Source organism: Chlorocebus sabaeus, chromosome 22, assembly GCF_047675955.1.
Source record: "Chlorocebus sabaeus isolate Y175 chromosome 22, mChlSab1.0.hap1, whole genome shotgun sequence".
NCBI classification, from domain to species: domain Eukaryota; kingdom Metazoa; phylum Chordata; class Mammalia; order Primates; family Cercopithecidae; genus Chlorocebus; species Chlorocebus sabaeus.
Window position 1 is genome coordinate 75,107,494 of NC_132925.1, and position 23,006 is coordinate 75,130,499.

At 43.4% G+C, this 23,006-nt stretch overlaps 1 protein-coding gene across 7 annotated transcripts in view; it reads left to right on the top strand.

Moving 5' to 3' along the window:
* Window positions 1-2,494: 2,494 nt before the first annotated feature.
* Window positions 2,495-23,006, top strand: part of ADAMTS9 (ADAM metallopeptidase with thrombospondin type 1 motif 9) — a 174,314-nt gene continuing 153,802 nt past the window's right edge. For all 7 annotated transcript variants that reach the window (XM_007984895.3, XM_007984897.3, XM_007984894.3 and 4 more), the window contains exons 1-3: window positions 2,495-2,982; window positions 3,559-3,959; window positions 9,089-9,251. In XM_007984895.3, the coding sequence (XP_007983086.2) occupies window positions 2,868-2,982; window positions 3,559-3,959; window positions 9,089-9,251 (679 nt within the window). In that variant the 5' untranslated portion in view covers window positions 2,495-2,867. The remainder of the gene's footprint in view (window positions 2,983-3,558; window positions 3,960-9,088; window positions 9,252-23,006) is intronic.

The window sequence follows — 23,006 nt, forward strand, 5'->3', positions numbered from 1 at the left end:
TGATTAATCAGTTATTCATGACATATGATAATAGTTATGAACTTGGATTGAACGACTGAAGCGGAGTTTTAATCTTGTTTCTCACTTACTGGATTGAGGGGGGTCAAATTATTTCACTTATTCAGAACTCAGTATCCTTATCGGTAAAATGAGATTACTGACACTGCCTTCCTAAAAGAGCTGTTTTGAGAATGAAATTAAATGCTGTATGTTACCTCATGGTAAGTACTGAATATAAGAGTACTTATTTAGACAAAGAGTAATTATTCAGACAAAAGATTTTTGCCTGAATTGTTTAGTTAGCTCAACTGTCCTTTTCATGTCTCACGATTTAAAAGACTTTTTCTAAGATTCTTTAAGACTTTTTTGCAGATGTAAATGCAGAAGCCAGCTAATACATTGAAGAAAAGAGGAGCAGCCTCACTAAGGATGAGAAATTCAGAAACCTAGGCTCTTGGTCATCTCAGGAGGTCACCAAGAGATATTTTGTATCTTCCTGGCCTATCAGTTCTTGTGGATCAATTTTTTAAAACTGTAGCCAAAGTTCATTCTTCAAGCAAAGTCCTAAAAAGAAAGCAAAGGAGAGAGAGTACACAAAGGAGGCTTCTGTCCCTACATAGCATCATTTCTATACTGTTAGTTAACTTCTGTTTGCCAGGAGGGATTTGAACTGAAAGAGAAAAAAAATATTTAATGGAAAATACTGAAAAGTGCTATACTTTTGAGTAATTTTACAATGGAAGTACTGGAATATTTCCCACAGGAATCAGCCAATAAGATTGATTTCTTGATATTTTTCTGTTCCTTACTAAATTCTTAGCAACTCCCAGACACCGTGATTGTGGGGAATTTTATTACAATAAAAAGAAGTACTGTGTATTAGAAGAAATGTATTTTAGTGAATTAATTTGGAAGTTCAAGGTTTAAATGCCATTCTCTAAAAATCTCTAATTGTGTACAATACAGGTGTTATTTTTCCATTCTTACATTTTACATACCCATTATGAAATTCTAGTAATAAGACGATGGTAACATCATCAATTTGGGTTAACAATTATTTAGCAAATTCGTCTTGCCAAGTCATTTTTACCCTTCACCGGAAGAAATATTTGTATTAATATCTCAAGAATAGTTGACATTGCTAGCATATTGTGATTTGGTTCCTAGTGTTGGCTATCTTTGGTATTTCTAGTCCTGAGTGCTAACCTACCACGCAACAGAACCTCAACCCCGGTTATAGGATACTTGGGCAAATATATATTTATTAGTCATATATTTATATATTTTTACCGATATTGTCATGTCTTTTATCCTGAAATTAACACTTTCTATCTTCCTGAGGGCTGGTTAAAGAAAAAATGCCACTGAACCACCCAGGATTGAACAATTCTCACACACACACACAGACACACACGCGCGCGCGCGCGCGCGCGCGCGAAGGTGTAGCTTGAAGCGTCTGCTTTCAGTCTTTCCAAGCATCTTTCAGGCTGAAAGCAAGCGGAAGTGATTGAGAAATCCCTCCAGGGACTGGTGCTTCCCACAGGGATCTACAACTTTATACTCCATCCCCCCCTTCCCCTCCCATCTCTAAACCCCCGGGTAGTAAGGAGCGCCAGAGTCCCCGCCCCTTCTCGCTGCCAAAACGCCTTCTTAACCTTTTTTTGGGCCGGGGACCTAGAGAATGGTATGGACCCTCCACAAATGGTGACAGAGGTTGGTGGAAAGCACAGCTTAAACATTTTCCGAAATTTTCAAGAGACCACGTATTCGAAACTTACTCCGAGCTGCAGGATTAATAACCCCATTTCTAAAACTCTTGACTTGGGGCGATTAAATCGAGAGCGGAGCTCAGGTGCCAAATCTCCTCCCGAATGAAAAACTGTAGGAGGGGAAGGCGCTCCTGCGCTGGGCCACTTTCACTTGTAAGAAACCAAAAGAAGGGGACTGGTGGCAAGAGATAGGGACGGGAGAGAAAGGAAAGGAAAAGGAGAAATGTGAGAAACAGAGAGAGACACGGTGGGGCGGGGAGAAGACGGACATCACAGGGAAAAATGAGGAGAGGGGACAGAGTCTGAGAGGCACAGCAACAGGGAGACAAGGGGGAGGAGAAAAAAGAGACTCGGAAGGGAGGAGAGGAGAGGAAAAAGACGAGAGGGGAAGTGGCTGCACGCGCGCCAGGAAAGGGAGAGAACTTTCCGTGCTTTCCCTCCCCGGGGCAGGGAATCTCAGAAAACCCCACTTCAGCGAGGTGGCGAGGACCACGACCAGCTGCCCCGGCGCTGGTGACGCCTCTGGTATCCGCCTCTTGCAGCCGGCAGGGCCTCGGGCTGAGAGTCCCGCACGGGCCGGCCGAGGAGGGGACATGGTCTGGAAGGAGGCGGTCCCCGTTCGTCTCGCTTTCTCCTCCCCTCTCCTCCTCTTAGAGGCGTGCACCGGGGGCATTTGAGAGGCTGTGGACCCGCGGCCCCCCCGCCTCCGCCCCCCAGCCCCCCATTCAAGAAGCCGCTCAGCTATCCCGGCCAGCACAGGGCGCCCGGCGCGCCTCGGAGCGCAAGTTCCTCGCCTTCTCCTGCCCGCTCGCTGGGCATTATGCGGCCAAGCAGCCGAGCCCCAGTCCTCCTCCTCCTCCTGCTCCTCCGGCTCCTCCTGCGGCCCGAGCGGCTCAGCTCTCGGCAGGCGGCGGCGTTGCTCAGCCGAGCGCAGACGGGACCCTCGCAGCGAGACCTCAGCGACTCCTAAAGTCAAAAGTTGGCGGCGGGCGCCGGGCTCCGCGCGCTCTCCACGGCCGCTGCCTCGCGTCGCCGCCTCAGCCAAGGAGGGCAGGAGGGAGGGGGGTGGGGGCAGCGGAGGGAGGGGTGGGAAGCACCATGCAGTTTGTATCCTGGGCCACACTGCTAACGCTCCTGGTGCGGGACCTGGCCGAGATGGGGATCCCAGACGCCGCGGCGGCCGTGCGCAAGGACAGGCTGCACCCGAGGCAAGGTAACCAGGCTCCGGCCCCCGGGACCCCGCCGGCCCCGACACCGCCTCCCGGTCCTCGTTCCCGGGCAGGGGCACCCCACAGCGGAGGCCTCTCTCCTTTTCCTAGAAAGAATTATCTCCCGTTTTGCAGCCTCTCCCTTATTTGGGTCATCCCCAATCAATTGCTAGGGAGGGACACTGTGGAAACGAATTTAGGCAACCCCCCCCCACCTTGCTGTTAGCTAGATATATCCCCCATCCCCACTCCCACGCTGCAAACTAAAATAATTTAGTAACTGGGGGCACCAGATAGCGTCATGTTTTATTTTATTCAGGTTATTTATCAATATCTTAAATCATATATATTTTGACTTGTTAATCGTCTGGCTCGGAATAATGTATCCTCAGCACCTAGCACAGGTCCTGTTACTGGCACATAGTAGGTGCTTAGCAAACATTTGTCCACTGATTAAGGGTGAAGGGATTGGCTCGAATGGGCTGGAAAATAAAGTCAGAACAAAGTCCCTACCTTCGTTTTAAATTACAGCTTGAGGAAAAATGAATTATTGGTTCATATACCTCTGCTTCTCTCTGCAGTGAAATTATTAGAGACCCTGAGTGAATACGAAATCGTGTCTCCCATCCGAGTGAATGCTCTCGGAGAACCCTTTCCCACGAACGTCCACTTCAAAAGAAGGCGACGGAGCATTAACTCTGCCACTGACCCCTGGCCTGCCTTCGCCTCCTCCTCTTCCTCCTCTACCTCCTCCCAGGCGCATTACCGCCTCTCCGCCTTCGGCCAGCAGTTTCTATTTAATCTCACCGCCAATGCCGGATTTATCGCTCCACTGTTCACTGTCACCCTCCTCGGGACGCCCGGGGTGAACCAGACCAAGTTTTATTCCGAAGAGGAAGCGGAACTCAAGCACTGTTTCTACAAAGGCTATGTCAATACCAAGTCCGAGCACACGGCAGTCATCAGCCTCTGCTCGGGAATGGTAAGTGGGCGCGCGCCACCTCCTCTCCCCTTCCGCCTCCTCGCCCGCCTCTGGAAGACTTAATTGCCCTCTAAGCCTAGAGACCCTCACTGTGGCGAGGCTCCCCTCCTCTCCGGCGTTAAATATCAGCTAGAAACTCGTAGGGTTTTGGGTAGCTAGCTCTGTGCGTGCGTGTACACTGGCGTGGAGCGCACACACCCGCCCCCAGGGGCTTCTGGATGTTTCAGAGCTTTCTGGAGTTTGGACTTGGTTTAGCGACGCATTGCCCAACGCTGCGAGGCGGCCTGGAAGTCAGTTTCCAAACTCGGAGAAAGTTGCTGGAGTTGCGGTTCCCTGCAGCAAACTTGGCCACCCGGGAGCGGAGCAGCTGAGCGCAGGGCGGACCAGACTCCTCATTGGTGCGCCTTGCCTCGGGGATGTGGGGCTGAGGATCCCCTGCCCAAGGCACTGGGAGTTCCTTGCGTGTGTGTTGTGGAGGGCGGTGCGTAATCTAGAGTCCCCGCTTTCTCTCAGGGCCTTTATTCACGCGCCAGGAACCCTGAGGCTGAACTGGATTGACAGGGAGCAGGTCCCGTCCCAAGAACGGAAGGGTGGGCCGAGGGCTCTGGGGGCGGGGGAGAAGGCGGAGCCTACCCCGGACGCTTTGAATTGGAGTGGAACCGAGAGTGGGGGTGCAGCGCAGTCCAACTCTGCACCCTACTGGTGGGGTGGCCGGGAGAAACAGGACAGTGGGAGACAGCCTGGAGAGGCTGTCCGGACGTGATTTCGGTTCCTCTGGGGTTTCTACTACTTAGGGGTTCCAGGGAGTGGAGAGAGGGAGCCTGCGGCGCACGTTTCCCTAGGGACTGAGGCAGGGCGGGGAGACCGCCTTCTTGCGCTTCCAAATACGCATTTAGCAGGGAATCCACGTTGGTTCCCCGACTCTCTGCCGACCCCTGCACGTGCCCTCCAGTGGATCTTACAAGGCATCTGCCCCCGACTTCTCGACATTTGAGGAGTCGCTGCTGTACGGTTCTGGCCCGAGCAAGGGTGGTCCTTGACTTTCCCAAGCGACGTGCGTTTCTGCCACGCGCGTGTGACGCAGAAACTTACCCGGGTCAGTCTTTCCCAGCGCATGGCGCTGTACGCGCAATGGGGTCGTAGGCAGTGTGCCCGGTGATGCCTTTACTCTTCCCGAAGCACCCACAGCCCCTCCCTCCCTTTTCTAAGTGGGGCCTTGGATACTTACCCCTGGACACTGGGCTGCTCCATCAGTGCGCTGTCGTTCGCGGCTCTTAGAGTTCCCAAGCGCATCCTTCCTTTTCTGCCTCGCATTGGAAGGATCGGGTGGGGAGCATGGCAAGCCTGAAGCCTGGGAGGGGGTAGTTCTAGCCTGCTGGGATTCAAGGAAAGGGATAAACCCCTTTAGCCCCCAGCAGAGCACCCGGAGCCGTGGCTCCCGAAATGCGCTGTCGAGATTGTTTGGGGGTGGGCGGAGACGGCAGCTTGGCGAAGTGGGAGGGGGTGCTGCGGTGAGTCATCGCTGCCCCAGGACTTAGGGCAAGAGCTCCGGAATCCTTCCCGTCTTTGAAAGGTTAAGGTTCGGATAGGCAGAAGTCAGCCGTCTGAGCCCAGAGCCTGGAGTGCCCCCAGATTCCAAGATAGTAACCCCCAATTCCAGGACCGTAGGGATAGGACTACGTGTGTACGTCGTTTGTAAACAGTCTTTACTCCTCCTCTCTCCCCGCCTCCACACCCGCTGAAGCCGAGTGGCCCCAGCAGTTGTATAAATATTTTACTGCGCAGCACCTTCATTTTCATTGGCAGTTTTAGGTGGTAATGGGCACGTGGTTTCTTTGGGAACTGAGGACTGGGGCTTCAGAAACGACTACCTGTACTGTAATAACTTCATTTATATTGCGTTTAATTCGCAGTCTGCCTCTTTTGGGGAAAAGGGCCCTCATACATCTTAAGGATATGCGCTCTGGCTCTTTGTATCTTCAGTCATTAATCTAGCTCCAAAACCCCTGCCCCTTTGTCTTCCTTCTGGAAGTTATCTCCTCCCAAGACTTCCCCTTACCACATATGTAGCAGTGGCGTCATGATGTTGCTAGTTCTTCGCCTAGGAGTCTTCCAGGAGTGGGCCGTGCCATCCTGCCACCCCTAGTCACTTGTCAGTTTTTCTGAATTTCATCTGAGATGGGTCGCTCACCTCTCCTGAATATCTCTATCCTAAATCTATACCCCTTCACTTTTCTCCCCCTCTCTCCTTAGGACTGATGTCTAAGAAATATTACACTGGGCTTCTTCTCCAGTCTTTCTCCTCGATCACTAACTCCATTTGGCATTTGAGACTATTTACAGTGCAGTCAGACTATTTACACTGCTTTCTCTGCACTCCACTCTCAATCCTAGTCTTCATTGCCTTTGTGCCTTTGAATTTACTTGGTCTTCTCACTCATCTTCACCAACTCAAATCCTACCCTTCTTTGGAGGTGTATATGATTTATATCTCTTCTTTCCCAGAAGACCTTTTCATAGTTCCCCAGGTTGATGTCATCTCTCCCCCTCCACCTTCATAGACACTTCTGAGAGTCTCTCTTATGATGCTTAGTATGTTCTCCCTTACATCAAGGTTCTTGGTACACATGTTTTATCCCTTTCTTCTTGGCAACAGGGTCAGCATCAACTCATTTTTCTCCTATATTGGAGCTTTGTATGTTGTGCCTAGTATGTACTTAGTATGTACTACGTATGTATACTTAGTATACATGTTTGAATAAATAGTCACCTTAACCAAGAAAAGATAACTCTTAGGCCCACCTTTGTGAATCAACAGCACGATTAATTTTGGCATCATATTGATACGATTTATTGAGCTCTTATTATCATCTGCCTGGCTATTATGAGTAGTTTACATATGTATTATCTCATCCAAATCCTCCAATAACCCAATCCTCAAAACAACGCATTTTACTGACAAGAAAAAAAAAAAATCTGAGACTTTGAGAGCTGGAGACTTGCCCAAGGTCTCACAGCTCATAAGTGGCAGGGTTGGGATTTCAACCGGGTCTTTCTGATCCTTGGCGCTTAACCGTAGACCAGAGACTGATCCTGTTCTCCTGAAGAGAATTTCAGGGTTCTTTTCTAAAAAGGCACAGGACTAAAGTCAGGTTAGACTCAGCACTAGCACTGTCCAGCTGCTTCTGTACCATGGAAGGGGAACTTGGGCCCAATCACTTCCTCCTTCTGTGTCTTGGTTTTCCCATTTACCAATCAAAGGTGGCAAATCGTCACCAGCTGAGCTCCCTGGCTCTTTCCCAGGACTCATGTCTCTGATGGGTTTCACATGTTGTGATATGCGCTCTGATTTGTGCTGGGAGAACACCAGAGTTGTGTATTGAAAACAGGCAGAGAGTAAATTTATTAAATCACTTCTCTGGCAACTAGCTACTCTGTCTCTTAGTCTGACCACACCTGAGCTGCCCTTTTCTTAAACCAGGGGCTCATAAATCATGTGGAGAGCTTTTAAAACAAAAAAACATTCTAGATCCATCCCTAGAAAATCTGAATCTGTGAGTAGTGGGTAATGCCCCAAATCTAATTGAAAAACAAAAACAAAAAATCTTCCCAGGCAATTTTGAAGCTAGCTGTTTTGGGGAACCAATGGCTTAGCCTAGTGCTGCTCATACTTTATCATGCATAAGAATACCCTGGGAGCTCATTAACATTTCAATTCTTGGACCCTGCCCCTAGAGATTTTGATGCAATAGATCAGATTTGAGGTGGAGCACAATTATTTGAATTTCTAATAAGCTCCTGGATGATGCTGATGCGGATGCAGTTGCTGATGTTCAGGGAGTCATTTTTCCTGTGTCAATGGAAGGATGCAAGGCATCAGATTTTTTTTTCCAGCATGGGAAATGGGAAAGTGGAAGAGAAGAGAGGAGCTTGATTTCTCCTCTTAAATACCACTCAGCAACGTGGCATAGGGAATTTTTCAGCGTTCTTGTAATTTTTAGTTTGGGTGGTTCAATCTTGAGGTATCATTTATCATTTGCAAAAACTGGATATGTGGGGTGAAAAGGAGCAAAACTGACTTGCAAGGTGCTTAGAATTATTAGGAAGAGCAAATTTTATCCTAATGGTTAGAGGCTAACGCTGGCAACACCAAAAACCGTTCATAAGTCGTAAGTCTTTGCAAGGTGTCAGGCATTTTGCTAAGCACTTAATTATCATTATCTCCTTTAATCTGCACAGTAACTCGTTACATTAAGTATCTATCCCCAGCTGACAAACAAGGAAGCTTAAGCTCAGAGTGGTTAAGGAACTTGCCCAAGGTGAATGGGTAGGTGGTGGTGCTGAAACTGGAACCTAGAGCAATCTGGCTTCAAAGCCTTGCAGGACATCACTCCCCTGTTTTGCAAAGGAAAGGGCTGGTGAGAGGATCATGTGCCAGCATTACAGGTGGTACCACCTTGAATGCATTGTGGCCAAAATATGCTTCTTGAATTTGAATCAATGGGAAGACTTCAATAGGACAGCTTTTCCTGCTGCAATGCATACTTGTCCCTAAGTTTCCAGGCTCTTTAAGTTTCCAAGACTCTTTCAACAGCCTGTAGTAATGATTGGAACTTGAGCCCTAAGGAAGTATTTCTTAGAGACAGATTTGGATAGCAGGTACAATCAACTGGAGTCAAACCAAGAATCAGTTACTGATATGACACTTTGGAAGGCTGAGCCAGGAGTTCAAGACCAGCCTGGGCAACATATTGAGACCCCCCCATCTCTACAAAAAGTAAAAAATTTAGCTGGGCATGATGGCATGCACCTATAATCCCAGCTACTCAGGAGGCTGAGGGGGATCGCTTGAGCCCAGGAGTTCAAGGCTGAGTGAGAGGGCGAGACCGTATCTCTAAAATAATAAGAATAGTAAATAATAAATAATTTCTAGAAAATGTACTGATATGACAGAGAGTGGAAATAAACCACTTCTCCACATATGTTGCAGCATTTTCAGTTGAAACAACCCTTCTGAAAAATAATTTGGGTAAAATGACACCATCTTTACTTGAAAATGTTCTTTTGTTTTTCTTCCTCCCAATGACTGAGTTATGTTAAATCAACCTCCCATCTCTCTTCATTTGCAGCTGGGCACATTCCGGTCTCATGATGGGGATTATTTTATTGAACCACTACAGTCCATGGATGAACAAGAAGATGAAGAGGAACAAAACAAACCCCACATCATTTATAGGCGCAGCACCCCCCAGAGAGAGCCCTCAACGGGAAGGCATGCATGTGACACCTCAGGTATTTGCTTCTTGCTTATGCAGAGAGCCCAGCTCTTTGAGATGGGTAAATTGCTATACTACAGAAATGTAGCTCTCTTTCAGTCTACAAAGTGCTACCATAAGCATTATTGTTTATTCAGTCCTCAAATGAGGTAGGGATACATACCCCACTGTACAGATGTGGAGACTAAGGAGAGGTTTAGTACCTTTTCAAAGGTGCACAGCTAAGAAGTTATAAAGTCAGGATTTGAACTGAAAGTAGTGACTCCATGCCCTCTATGGGCAGAGCTGCCTTTTTGGTTGAAGTTGCTGATTTTTAGGGTTCCGCTTGAGTAATATTCAGGTCGTGATAGTAGCACCCTCAGTCACCAAATGCTTGTATTTTTTTGGCATCTTCTGTTCATTTGGGTGTTTTTTGTTTGTTTGTTTGTTTCACCATGTACAGTTACAGAAATGTCTTATAAATGGAAGTCACAAAAACGTATATGTGTTTGTTGAATGTTTCCTATAAACTTCAGGTTTGCTCATGTTCTGTGACTTAAGGAACTGTAGGCAGGTACCTGTATGTTACGCCGTGAGGTACCAATCAACCAGTCAAATCCTATGTGCCCACTGCTAGTCTCCTTCCATCCTGGCCAGATTCTTTGAGGTTTTGTGCTGATTTGTTTGGCCATTGTCAGGGATACGTCATTCTAGGCACCCTGGAAAGCTTCTGTCTCCATCTGCAGTCTTGTAGCAACACTCTACCGCCTCAGAAGCCTGGTTACTTTCTGCCTGATGATAGGTTATCCTATGAAATAATTCCTCAATTTGGTCCTGCGTCTTAGGTTGTTCATGAAAATACTTAAAAAAAATTCTTGGACTTCCTGTCTCTAAAACTTTTATCTTTCTTTCTATTCCTTATTTTTAAAATTGCTTCTCCAAATTAAATAGCATCTCAGGGTTTTTCTGGTATCTCCAAACAAGGCCAAAATTCAAGACCACCAGGGAGTTTCCTCAAATGCTCCCCAGAGGATCACTTACTTCATCTTATACCTGTACCAGGTTGTTCAGTGGGATAGCGTGTGCTATCCTATTCTCTCCTGGAATTATTATTTCTAAAGTGAATCCTTTAATAAAAGATAACATTGACCATTTATAACCTACAAGTAGCCAAATTTAAGGGTGTAGCATTGTAGGTCTTTTGGCTTTATCGCATCCAGTTCTGTGTTCTTACCACCACAACAAGATGGAATGTAACTGAAGCATTCTGTCAGACTCTAAAGAACCAAAGGATACGAGGAGTAGAGGGGCAAGTATACTTAGATAGATCAAAAACAATAGTTTCAGCAGCAGGTACAGAGTCAAGACTGCCAGACACCAGCAAGTTTAATGGACAGGACATTTATCACATTTTTGACTGTGCTAATAAGACCATTAGCACATTGTACCATAACTTCTTGACTTCCCAAATCTGTATTAGCAAGTACACATTTTAGACATGTGTATAAACGTAAACATAACATGAAATGTATATGTAACATACAGAAATGAAATTTGCAATTTCCCTCCTTCCATCTTATTTGTATATATTCAGAAGACACTGAAATATTTTTTTCACTAATGAATTTATTGACCAATGACACTTTAGGGGAGTGTCACTGGTCATGACCAATTTATTGACATGACCAATGACACTCCCCTAAAGTGGCTACAGGTCAACATTTTTAAAAATGACTCTTTATTATTGTTTTATTCTGTACATGCATTATGCAAAGCACTGTACCTGCACTACCTTGCTTAATCCTTATCACAAACCTATGAGGTAGGTACCATTCCTAACTCCATTGTATAATACCTGGAAAAGGAGCTGAGATTTACAGAGATGAAGTAGTTTGCCCAAGATCTCACAGCTAGTCCACAATGATGACCCGTGTTTGTCTGTCTTATTCCATGACCCATTTTCTCTGTGCAGGAGTCTGTGTGGAAAAGAGAGAGGGGGCAGAAAGAGAAAGTCTTAATTAGTATTGTGATTCAAAAAAATCTTCAAGGTTCATTTTAAAATATTAATTATGCAAGTTAATGGACATTTGATTTCCTGGGCTGGAGGAAATGTCATTGTCAAACCCTGTTAAAAACACAAAGAAGAGTGAATCTTAAAAATGTCAAGTTCGAGAACAATGAAGATGCCTTAGTTAAAAAAAAAAAAAAAGTTTTTGGGTTCCAGTCATTATTAAGGTTGGTGCCTTTAAGTACCACCTTCCAAATCACCAATGCCAGTATTTTTAGTTTTCCTCCTAGTGTGTGCTTTCTCCTGACCAATATGGCGTGCCGTTCCTTCATCCCATGTGATGAACCAGGAGCCCAGCAGTTTTGATCAGCTCTTCCAAAGATTGCTGCTGGGCTGTGCCACTCTGGTCTCTCTCTTCCAGCTACTCTGCACCCCTTCTTTGAATTCAGATGCAATTTCTCAGGACAGTTTAGAATATGGCACGATTCACCAGCAGGCATCAGAGGAATGGACCAACAGGTCAAGGACACCTCTGAAATCAGGTAGCCTTTGCACAAGGAGTGAAAGTAGGTTGGGGTGGGAGTAGTCCCTCTTGCCAGAGAGAAAAGGGGCTGCCTAGCAATAGCAATCCATTCAGATTCAGTGATACACCGTCCTTCCCAACCACCAATCAAGAGCAGTGGTTGGTAACCAAAAGTAACCTTTAGAAGTACCCTGGGAGCCTCATACAAATGCAGATTCTTTAAAACAAAACAAAACAAACCCTCTCCCAGGCAAACGTGATGAAGCAAGAATCAGTGGTTTTAATAGTGCTCCAAGTGATTCAGATGTTTAGCTAAATTTGAGAGTCACTGCTAAAGTTGGGTTTAAAGCAGTAGTCATTATCTGTCACTTGCTGTTGGCATTGCTGTGAACTTGACTTTCTACATCAGGGCTTTCCACGTCTCCTCTTCTCATAGAATGATAGAATATTGGAACTGGAGGAGTCCTTAGCAGTCTGGTCTAGGCCAACACTCTAATTCTGTGCAGATAAGGAAACTGAAGTTGCAGGATGTTAAGATGCTTCCTCCCAGGAGTGATACCCTATATATTCAACACCAACTCATCCGAACTTTCCCTAGCCTTGAGAGAGAGATCCTGCTGAGCTAGGTGTAACCTTTTAGTTACCAGATCATGGGAGTTGGAGCAGGGGAGGACACAATGGCTGTGACACTTTCACATGCAGATGGAATATATCTTGGTCATTTCTGAGTCTTGAGGTATGCCTAATTTTCAAAAAAGGATTCTGAGATAAGTTAGAAAGGGAAGCATAGAAGGAGTCATCTACAATGAAAGCTTTATGGGTTTAGAAAGGAGTCTACAACTCTGCTTCTTCATTCATGCGTCCATTCATTCCGTTAGCCATCAAGTCTTTATTGACCAACTCCTCTGTGCCAGGAGGAGAAAACCAGTAACCGTCCGTATTCCTGGTGAGTTGTATGACTTCAAGTACACTTTATAATATAAAGTAAGAATAACATGTACCTTTCAAGATTGAAGTTAGAGCTAAATGAGTATGAAATAATGAAAGCTGCCAGGACAGTGTTTATTTAGCAGGTGGTAGACAATCACAGAATGGTAAGATTTTTTTTTAAGGGTTCATGAAAATAGAAAACAAAACACCACAATAAGGAAAGGAAAACTCAAAATACGAAGATTCAGAGCTAATAGCCTAGTGCTTCTGGGTAATCATGAAGGGTTTAGGGGACTTGCCCAAGGTCACCCTGCCAGCTAGTAGCAAGGCTGAGGGTGCTTTCTGTCCCCTTGTTTCCTCTGTACCCAATGCAGCATTTAAACATTTTCTTTCTTGCAAGTTTCTCTTGGCCCAGTGGCTGCCCTTCCCGATTGTATCTGTTTTGTCGTCACTGGTTATGTCTATGTGTATACATTTGGGTCATTTGAGTGTCTCTGCATTTGCTGTCTTTTCATCCTATTTGTGAGTTCCTTAGGGTTCAGGATGGGAAGTGGGGTGTCTTCTCTCCCTATGACATGCCCTTGTGACTGCAGTGTCCTCTACACACCAGGTCCTCAGTAAAATTCACTGTGCTCACTGCCTGCCAGCCCCACACACCGGGGGACAAGCGAAAGGCCTATGGGAACCCTTCGGAGAGTGGCTTGCTTTTATAAGCCACTTCCTGCGGATCCTTCCTATCGCTTGTTTCCGGATGAAATCCCAAGTTCTGTTTCACAGACACTGTCTGTTTGACCCTGAGTTTTGTACAAGAGGATTTAGTGGTTCTTATCAGTGCTTCCTGGTAGGTGGGTGAGAGAAAGGCAGGGAAGAAGGCTGTTTTGTTTGCCTGGGCCTGGAAGACAAGTGTTTTTTCTCTAACTCAAACTTCTCCCTCACCTTCCCATCTCAGCAAGGCCAGGTGATTTTTGTTTCTTAAGGCATTTAAGAACTGTCTACTCTGTGACCCATCAATGCTGTGCCTAAAGAAATAATCGGACAATTGTGTAAAGGTGTCTATGAACGAGATCCAGTACAGTGTTATTTATTATAGCAAAAGACTGGAAACAGCCTAAGTCCTCTTTGGGAGGAAGATAGATCAATACATTATGACGCAGGCATATAATGGACTCCTATGCATCTGTTAAAAATGATGGCCTGAATTTATGTTACCAAACACAGAAATATATATTCAGTGAACAAGCAGGTGATAAACTAGTATGTTTGGTAGGATTTTTTTTTTTAATGATAAACTGTATTTGTGTACATGTGTGTAAACAGAAAATCTGAAGTAAAGACATGAAAATATTAACAGTGATTATTTATGGTTACTAGGAACATAAGCAGTCTTTACTTTTGAAACTTTATATTCTTATATTTTGTGACTCCTTTGCTATGTTTCTATAACAGTTTCATAATCAGAAAATACAGATAAAATGAAATGGGGACAGTGGCATGGATTTATTTTGCTAGACCCATTGAACTTGTCACTGGAGACCAATAGCCAAGCCACATTTTGGTCTCTTAGGATCTTAGGACCTTAGAAGTGGAGATTATCAGTCCTTTATTTTCTTGCAATGAGGCAGTCTCAATAACCAGACAGATAAAATCCTACCTCATGTCTACTTCTTTGGGACATCTGTGGCTGGTTAAAGTTGAATCTCCCATTCAACCCAGCTAAATTGCCTTGTGCCTGTTGGACTGGCCCTAGTATTATTAAGATTTCATCTCCATTAGGCACTGGTGACTCTGTTTGTCACTCCCATGAGACGGTACCATCACTTCCTGATTGGAATTTCCAGGCTGCCGTTACAAAGGCTGGAAAACATAAGATGATAATTAAAGACATCATCTGTTAGGCTCTTATGTGCATATGGGATCACTATGCTACACACTTTGCACACATTCTCATATGTAATACATTCATCAACCTTGTAGGTTAGGTATTATTACCCCTATTTTACAGTTGAGAAAATTAGCTCAAAGAGGTTGAGAAACTTGTCCAGAAGGTCACGCAGCCAGGAAGAAGACAGTCTGAGCCATAACCCAATCTGATTCCAATGTGCTATACTGTGGGTCGAATTGCATTGAAAACACAAATGGAAACTGCTATCTAGAAACCCCTTTTTTGGTTTGTTTGGCTTTTTGAGGCAGAATCTCACTCCGTTGCCCAGGCTACAGTGCAGTGGCACGATCATAGCTTATTATAGCCTTCATTTCCAGGGCTCCAGGGATCCTTACACCTCAGCCTTCCAAGCAGCTAAAACTAGAGACATATGCCACCACACTTGGCTCATTAAAACAAACCAAAAAACATTGTAGAGACAGGATCTCCCTGGGATTACAGAACCGAGCCATCACGCCTGGCTTTCAAACCCCTTTTTAACTTCAGGTTTTGGAGCATCTTCTTTGACTACCATCTAATTTCCATTCTCTAGATGATACTAATAAGAATTGACATTTGCTGAGCATGTATCATGTGGTAGGCTCTGTTCCAAGCACTTTACATGGATTACATATTTCAATTCTTAGCGCAAACTCCATTTTGCAGATTGGAAAACTGAGACACAGAGAAGTTCATAATGTTGACTTGCCCAAGGTTATAAAGCTCATAAACATACCATTTTCTTCAGCCCTTATGTCCTGGTCTAGTTAGGGGATATTTTTTGGCCTCGGCATTGATTTGACTGCCTTCATATATAAACTATTTCTGCTGGCAGGAATTTTTAAATGCCTGTCTGGAATTTGATTTGATGTGAGGAAGGCTGCCTGGTGCCTGAAATTCCCACCAAGACTCTAATGACTCACAGAGGCCTTGTGTCTGTCTCCAGCAGGCCTCTGATGGAGTGTATACTTGTTACACATTAACCTCTTGGATCCCATTAATAATTTAGCATAGATTAGCTGATTAGATTAGCTGCCCTTCGAGTGGTGCCCAAATGGAGTGAGAGACAGAGCTGGGGAGCAGACCCCTGAGGGGGCTTTTGGTAAAACATTCTGGGGCAGCCTGTGGGTTCCAGGCAGTGACAAAAGCTTCGGCTGACTTCAGAATCCTGCCTGGGCCCCAAGCAGGTCAGTGGTTGGTGGCTAATTAGTGACTTATGCTAGGAACTGGTCTGCCTGCACTTTCACCACACACTTTCTGCATTCTTAGACCCTTTCAGCCTTGTAGAGATCAAGAGCAGGCAGTATTTAAGAAACTGTGTACTTGGCAATGTGGAAGCACATTATGATTATTTCATTTACTCCTGCAACAGTTCATGGGAGAAAGATGCTCTGATTATTCCCATCTTACAAATGAGAAAGCTGAACTCAGAGAGGTGAACAAACTTGTCCACAGTGTGCAGAAAGGGAAAAAGCTGGCACTGCAACTCAAGACTGATTATTAATTTTTAAAGACAGTTATTGCCATTTGGGATTTATGGTTTGAGCCTGATTTCATTTTCCCCTTTTTGTTCTTCATCGGAGTTTATACAGTTTTTCTCTTTTTTATAGTCTTCAGTGACTTTCTGTCAAATAAACAGTCGGTATAAGCAATGACCTCTAAAATCCTTGGTAAATTATTAGAAAATCACTGTTTTAAATACATTAATTCTTTATTTCTTCAACTTGATCTACTGAATGGTACTTATAAAAATTCTGCTTTCCTTTTTAAAAAAAAAAAAAACTTTGGTATTAATAGTGCAGTACTCCAATAAAGTCATTAAGAAGTAGTAAAAAAGAAACTTCTAATACAGGAATTGTACCTTCTTTCATTTATTCCCATTTATTCATTAATTTTTTAAAAAATATATCATTTTGTTTTTAAAAACCATTTTATTATGAACATCTTCAAGCATACATAAAGGTAGAGACAATAATAAAATGAACCACTATAAACGCCATGAATCTTAATAATGACTAAGATTTTTCTACATTTGCTTATTTTTCTTTATGCTGAGTATATTAAAGCAAACCCAAGATACCATCTCTAAATATTTCATGATAAATCTTTGAAAAGTGGAGATCTTTTCATATGTAACTATAATAGTATTAATATTTGATACATAATATGTATCAAGTAATATTATAAATAATGTTTCAGCAAAATTAACAATAATTCCTTCATATCACCTACACAGTACCTATATTCAAATTTTTCTCATTGTCCCCAAAATGCCTTTTTACAATTATTGGTTAGATTGTGATCTAAACAAGGTCCACACATTGCAACTCATTGTTGTCTCTGAAGCTACTTTTCACTTTGTTGTCCTTATTGCTATTGTTAAAATTGCTATTTTTGTTCTAGTTTTAGTTTTGCTGCATATAGCCCCTTTTTCCCTTCCATTGCTCTTAGTCTTTGCTTCATCTCTATCATCATAAGGTCAGGCTGCAGTTGCAAGGATTTGAAAAGCAAGGCCAGCCTCCAAGGCCAGAGCAGGTACCCAGAGCAAAGCCCCTGGGCCATTAAACCTGTTCTCAGAGTGATTTAATTGAAGGGAAAAGACAGTATCTTTGGGAGGTGTTTTGACTCCTTGTCTGAAGTGCCTTGATAGCTCTCATTGTGATGTTTCTATCAATAGAAAGACCCTCAATTTACAGTGTTGTCATGCATAGGGTGTGTGTGACCCATGCATTCATGTTAGGTAATTTTGTGAACATCACAGAGTGCACTGACACAAACCTAGATGGGATAGCCTACCACACACCTAGGCTAGGTGGTACATAGCCTATTGCTCCTAGGCTACAGACCTGTACAGTATGTGACTGTACTGAATACTGCAGGCAATTGTAACATGATGTTAAGTATCTATGTATCTAAACATAGAAAAGGTAGAGTCAAAATTTAGTATTACAATCTGCATTCCATCATTGACTGAAATATTAAACTACCTCTTCTGTCCTTAAAGGATCTCCCTCACCTGTGTTTTGAAGCCCAGAAGGGCCAGTTTGCAATTAGGAATGTAAGGTGGCAAGTTAGGTTTGTACCTGAGATTAGGACTCATTTACATACAAAATACGCTTATTCCCCAAAACCTTTTTTGTGTTGTTGTTTGAGAGTCTTGCTCTGTTGCCCAGGCTGGAGTGCAGTGGTGCAATCTTGGCCCACTGCAACCTCCACCTTCCAGGTTCAAGCTATTCTTGTGCCTCAGCCTCCCAAGTAGCTGAGATTATAGGGGTACACCACCACACCCAGCTAATTTGTATATTTTTAGTAGAGACAGAGTTTTGCCATGTTGGCCAGGCTTGTCTCAAACTCCTAGCCTCAAGTGGTTCATCTGCTGTGGCCTCCCAAAATGCTGGGATTACAGGTGTGAGCTACCACGCTTGGCCCCCAAAACTTTTTAATTAAGCTTCTGGATCCAAACACAGCCAGAAGAGCTGTCTGCTTTACACCTTCTGTGCCATCTCAGGACCTTTCCCTGTTTCTTGCTAATCATATTTTAGGAATTCCTGACACTTTGCTTCAGAAACCCATTCCCTGCTGATGAAAAGGGGTGCTACAAGGATGAATACTTGATAATATGTTCACCTTCACAGGAATCACCTGAAACTGGTTAAGATGCACATCGTTCTTTAGAAGGGACTTCAGAATCAGCAGAAGGCTCTGACAGAGGGCCATCTAGCTGACAGAGGCAGGAAGATTTTGGTGTTGACCTGAGAACCCTTCAGATCTTTCACTTGAGTGGGCTTTCTTTTTAAAGTAAGACATGGCAAAGTTTCTTGAGTTTCCTCATATGAGGGGATAAGCCCACTTTGGTTAATAGTGCTATTTTATCATGCATTGAGGTTTAACATTTGCACCTTTGTATCTGCCAAAGATGGTTTCTTTATGATAATTGTATCATTAAAGAGTCTTTATTATAGCCATTTATGGCTGTGTTTTCTCATTTGACTTTTTACCTCTGGACCAGATATCTGCATGGATGTTCTGTGCAACTGAAAATCATTAATAAATAATCTGAATATCACAAAAAGAGTATGGGTGAATGCAAGATCTGATGTGTTGTGCACATGTGACTGAGTAGTGGGCTTTGAGAAGGAGCAAAGTCAAACATGGGGCAAATGTTGGCACAAGTCTTCCTTTTTATTGATTCCCAATTCTTATATGACATTAGAATTAGAATGAGTGTTAAAAATGCAGTTGCTGTGCAGAAAAAAGTTCAAGTTAATGTGATTGGCTTGAAAATTTTTCTACTAATTTTTTTTTAATTTTTTGAAAAATCTTTTTATTTTCCATTAGTATTTCCTAGTGTTTTCCTTCCATTTCTCTATTAATGTATAATTTACATGCCGTAACATTTACCCTTCCTAGTGTATAGCTCTGCAGGTTTTGGCAAATGTATAGTCATAGAACCATCATGATAATCACATTATAGAGCAGTTTTTGGTGTCCTTTGTAATCAGCCCCTCTCCCCACTCCTGTTTTCTGTCTCTATAGTTTTGTCTTTTGCAGAATATAGAAATAATCACTAAGTACGGTGTGTTTGAGGTTCATCCACATTGTTGGCTGTATCAGTAACTCATCCTTTTTTATTGGTGAGCAGTATTCCATTGAATGGATATGCCACCATTTCTTTAACCATTACGCACTTGAGCAACAGTTTTTGACCATTACAGATAAAGCCACTATAAATATTTGCATACAGATTTTTGTGTGAATATAAGTTTCCACTTCATTTGGATAAATACCTAGGCATAAGATTACCGGCTTAGGTGGTTAATGTATGTTTCACTCTATTAGAAACTGCCAATATATTTTTCAAAGTGGTTGTGCCATTTTGTAGCCCCACCTGCAGGGTATGAAAGTTCCAGTTCCTCTGCATCCTCTCCAGCACTTGGTATTGTCAACATTTTGTTGTTCTGCTTTTGTTTTTTGAAGTTTAGCTATTCTAATAGGTGTTTAGTGGAATTTCATTGCAGTTTTCATATGCATTTACCTAAAGACTAATGATATTGAGTATTTCTTCATGTGCATATTTGCTGTCCATGTATCTTCTTTGGTGAAGTATCTGTTCAAATCTTTCAGCAATTTTTTAAAACTTAGAATATTTGTTTTCTTTTTACTGAAGTCTGAAAGTTCTTTATTCTGTATATAAGTCCTTTGTCAGACATAGTTTGCAAATATTGTCTCCCAGATTGTGGCTTGTCTTTCAAGAAGTCTCTTAATTTGTAAATGCTTATTTCATACATAGCTTCTTTATTTTATTGCCAGTACTTCATGCACCATAGATTTCATGCAGTCCCAGAACTACATAGCAAGAAAGTATAGTGGAGAATGCAGTATAGAGCTTGTCCAAAAAATGGAATAGGAGGGGCTTATTTAGGATTTATTATTCAAAGCCATGGTCTAGGCCAAGAGAAAAGGCAGCTGTTATTTTTATTGCTCATCTGTATCCAGAAACACAACTCTCCATGTCCAACCAGTGTACTTTGTGATGGGAATGTATTGTCTTAGCTCATGGGTGAAAACAGGTCCAGAGGAGCCTCTTCATAGGTAAGAATGCAACTGTGTTGTTTTGCATGTATGTTGCATGTGTGTATGTGCATGCAGACAGCTCGAGAGAAAGAGAGAGTCAGAGGGACAATGAGACAGAGACAGAGGTAAAAGAGTTTGGTGTTAATAGTATGAGATTCAGCCCTTATGACCACATGCCCTGCTGCTGAAGAGAGATAGAAGATGTAACTCCATAAATCCTGAAAGTTTCCATCCTGTGCTTTGTGGACAATTTAAATGCTTTTCCAGAGATATCTTTGTATACTTTTTTTTTTCTTTCAAGCCAGTTTCCTAATTCTCACATTTGATGTTATTTCATTGTAACAAGTCAGATTAGAGAAAATAGAAGTGGTTTTTCAGAAACTATTATCTGTTTTAGCAGGTCCGAAATAAAATTTTCCCAATGAGTAATGGAGATGTGTAGACTGTACTCCCCTTAATATAATTTAACATCAGCAAAAGTCCACTTCTTTTGTGTTGGTCTCTCTCTTTTGGAGTTATTCTGTCTTCTTCTACCCTGCCACCCTGCTGACTGTTTCATCCATACCCTTTCTGAGAGTGACAGTGGCTCAGAGGGAATCTCTGTTGAGTTTTGCCCCTTTGGAAACTCAGGACTTCATTTTTAATCATCATTCACTTTTATCTTATAAAATACAAGAATTCATAAATTTTTAATACTGGGGGAAACTTTAGAGAGAACATCTATTCCAGGCCTTCTCTTTATGGATAAGAGGATCAAGGCCCAGAACTTCGAAGGGACTCCTAATCTTGGAGCTAGAATGAATGGCAAAATTGAACACAGGCTTCTTACTTCCCAGTCCTGTGTTCTTTCCAGGCTGTAACACAAGGAAAAGCTGCAGATGGTGCCTGGAAAGGGGATGTTCAAAATATGACTCAAATGAGCTTTGGGAAGTGCCATTTTATTTATTTTAAGTGTGGGAATAATTAAGAATGAACCGGTGAGACTGTTCAAGAAGTTGTCTCAAGCTTATAGAGAAAGATAGAAAGCTTTCAATTCATTTAAGGGATTAAGTTGTCACATCGAGAGCTGAGTATACAGCAACCAAATATGATTTTAAAATAAATAAACCCATCAAGACTTTTCTGAGCTGGACCAGGGTATTGGGGAAGGTGGCCTGTGGCTGGGGAGGAAGACCAGTGAGGTCCACTGGTCACTGGAGTACAGCATGCCCCTGTGGTCACTCACTTCCATGGTCATGGAACATGGACATTGGGATGAGAAAGGGTTTCAGTTGCAGGCCCTATAAACCAGTCCTCAGTGCCTGTAAACTAGGAGAGCTGTGTATCAAAAGAATGTGGGAGATACACTCCCTATGAGTGGCTTACATGCCTTTTCAAAGAGCTCCAGCCCAACTGCGCTTTAATCTCTGATATGAGAATGATACCTAGACCCACCACAGGCACCACATTCAGCGTCAGGGCCACCCACAAACTGCAGTGAAATGTCAGATAGCAGGCAGATCCCAGCAGCAGGCCTGGGAGCCACTTCATTCCAGCAGCCTTAACCTCCTGCTCATTCTAAGTAATGAGAGTTAGCACAGCCCGTGCCTCCAGAGTACTTCCTACCCACCAGGCCCCGTTCTAACACTTTATGTAGACTAAGTCATTTCACCCTCCCTACTGCCCTATTAGGCATGAACTGTCATTATCCCCTTTTCACAGATGAGGAAACTGAGGCACAGAGGGCTGAAGTGACTCACCGGAGGTCACAAAGATTGAATGCAGAGCAGCTGGGATTTACACACAGGTCCCTCTGATTCCTGAGCTCACACTCTTATCTCCCACAACACGCTGTCTCCTGTATCCACTCTGCAAACACTTCCTGCCTAGAATGCACCATCCTATACGGTCACCAGGAGGCCCTTGAGATGTGGCTAATGTCACATGTTGAAATAATATTTTGCATAATTGGGTTCAATAGAATCTATTATTAAAATTAATTTAATCTGTTCCTTTTGACGTTAAAAAAATGTGGCTACTAGAAATTCTTAACTTCCATGTGTGGCTTGCATTTTATTTCTACTGGAGAGTGCAAGCCTGGGAGATGTCAAGCCGTGGCACAAAGCAGCCTGAGAAGCGGCCATGGCAAGCGAGCTGCAGCCAGGACAGGGTGGCTGTGGGCAGCTGGCACCCTGCCAGGCAGAAAGATCACTCTCCCACTACTGCTAAGAGATAGAGTGAGTCGAAACCAACATTTCCCAAATAGTACTTCGCGGGATATTGATAGCAAAACTAAATGTCTCTTAGTAAAATACAGGCCCTGGGATGTTCAGCGTCTTATACTACTTCAAATAGATACTTTAAGTATTTTCACAAGTTATTTCAAGTGTCCCTCAGTTTCCTCATTTATGAAATGAAGGTAATAGTTCCTACCTTATCGGGTTGCTTTGAGGAATAATCAAGTGCTTAGAAGAGTGCCTGACAATGCGGGGTCTTTTTTTTTCTATATGAACTTTAAAGCAGTTTTCTCCAATTCTGTGAAGAAAGTCATTGGTAGCTTAATGGGGATGGCATTGAATCTATAAATTACCTTGGGCAGTATGGCCATTGTCACAATATTGATTCTTCCTATCCATGAGCATGGTATGTTCTTCCATTTGTTTGTGTCCTCTTTTGGAAACCATCATTCACAGCAAACTATCGCAAGAACAGAAAACCAAATACCGCATGTTCTCACTCATAGGTGGGAATTGAACGATGAGATCTCCCACTTGGACACAGGAAGGGGAACATCACACACAGGGTCCTATTGTGGGGAGGGGGAGGGGAGAGGGATAGCATTAGGAGATATACCTAA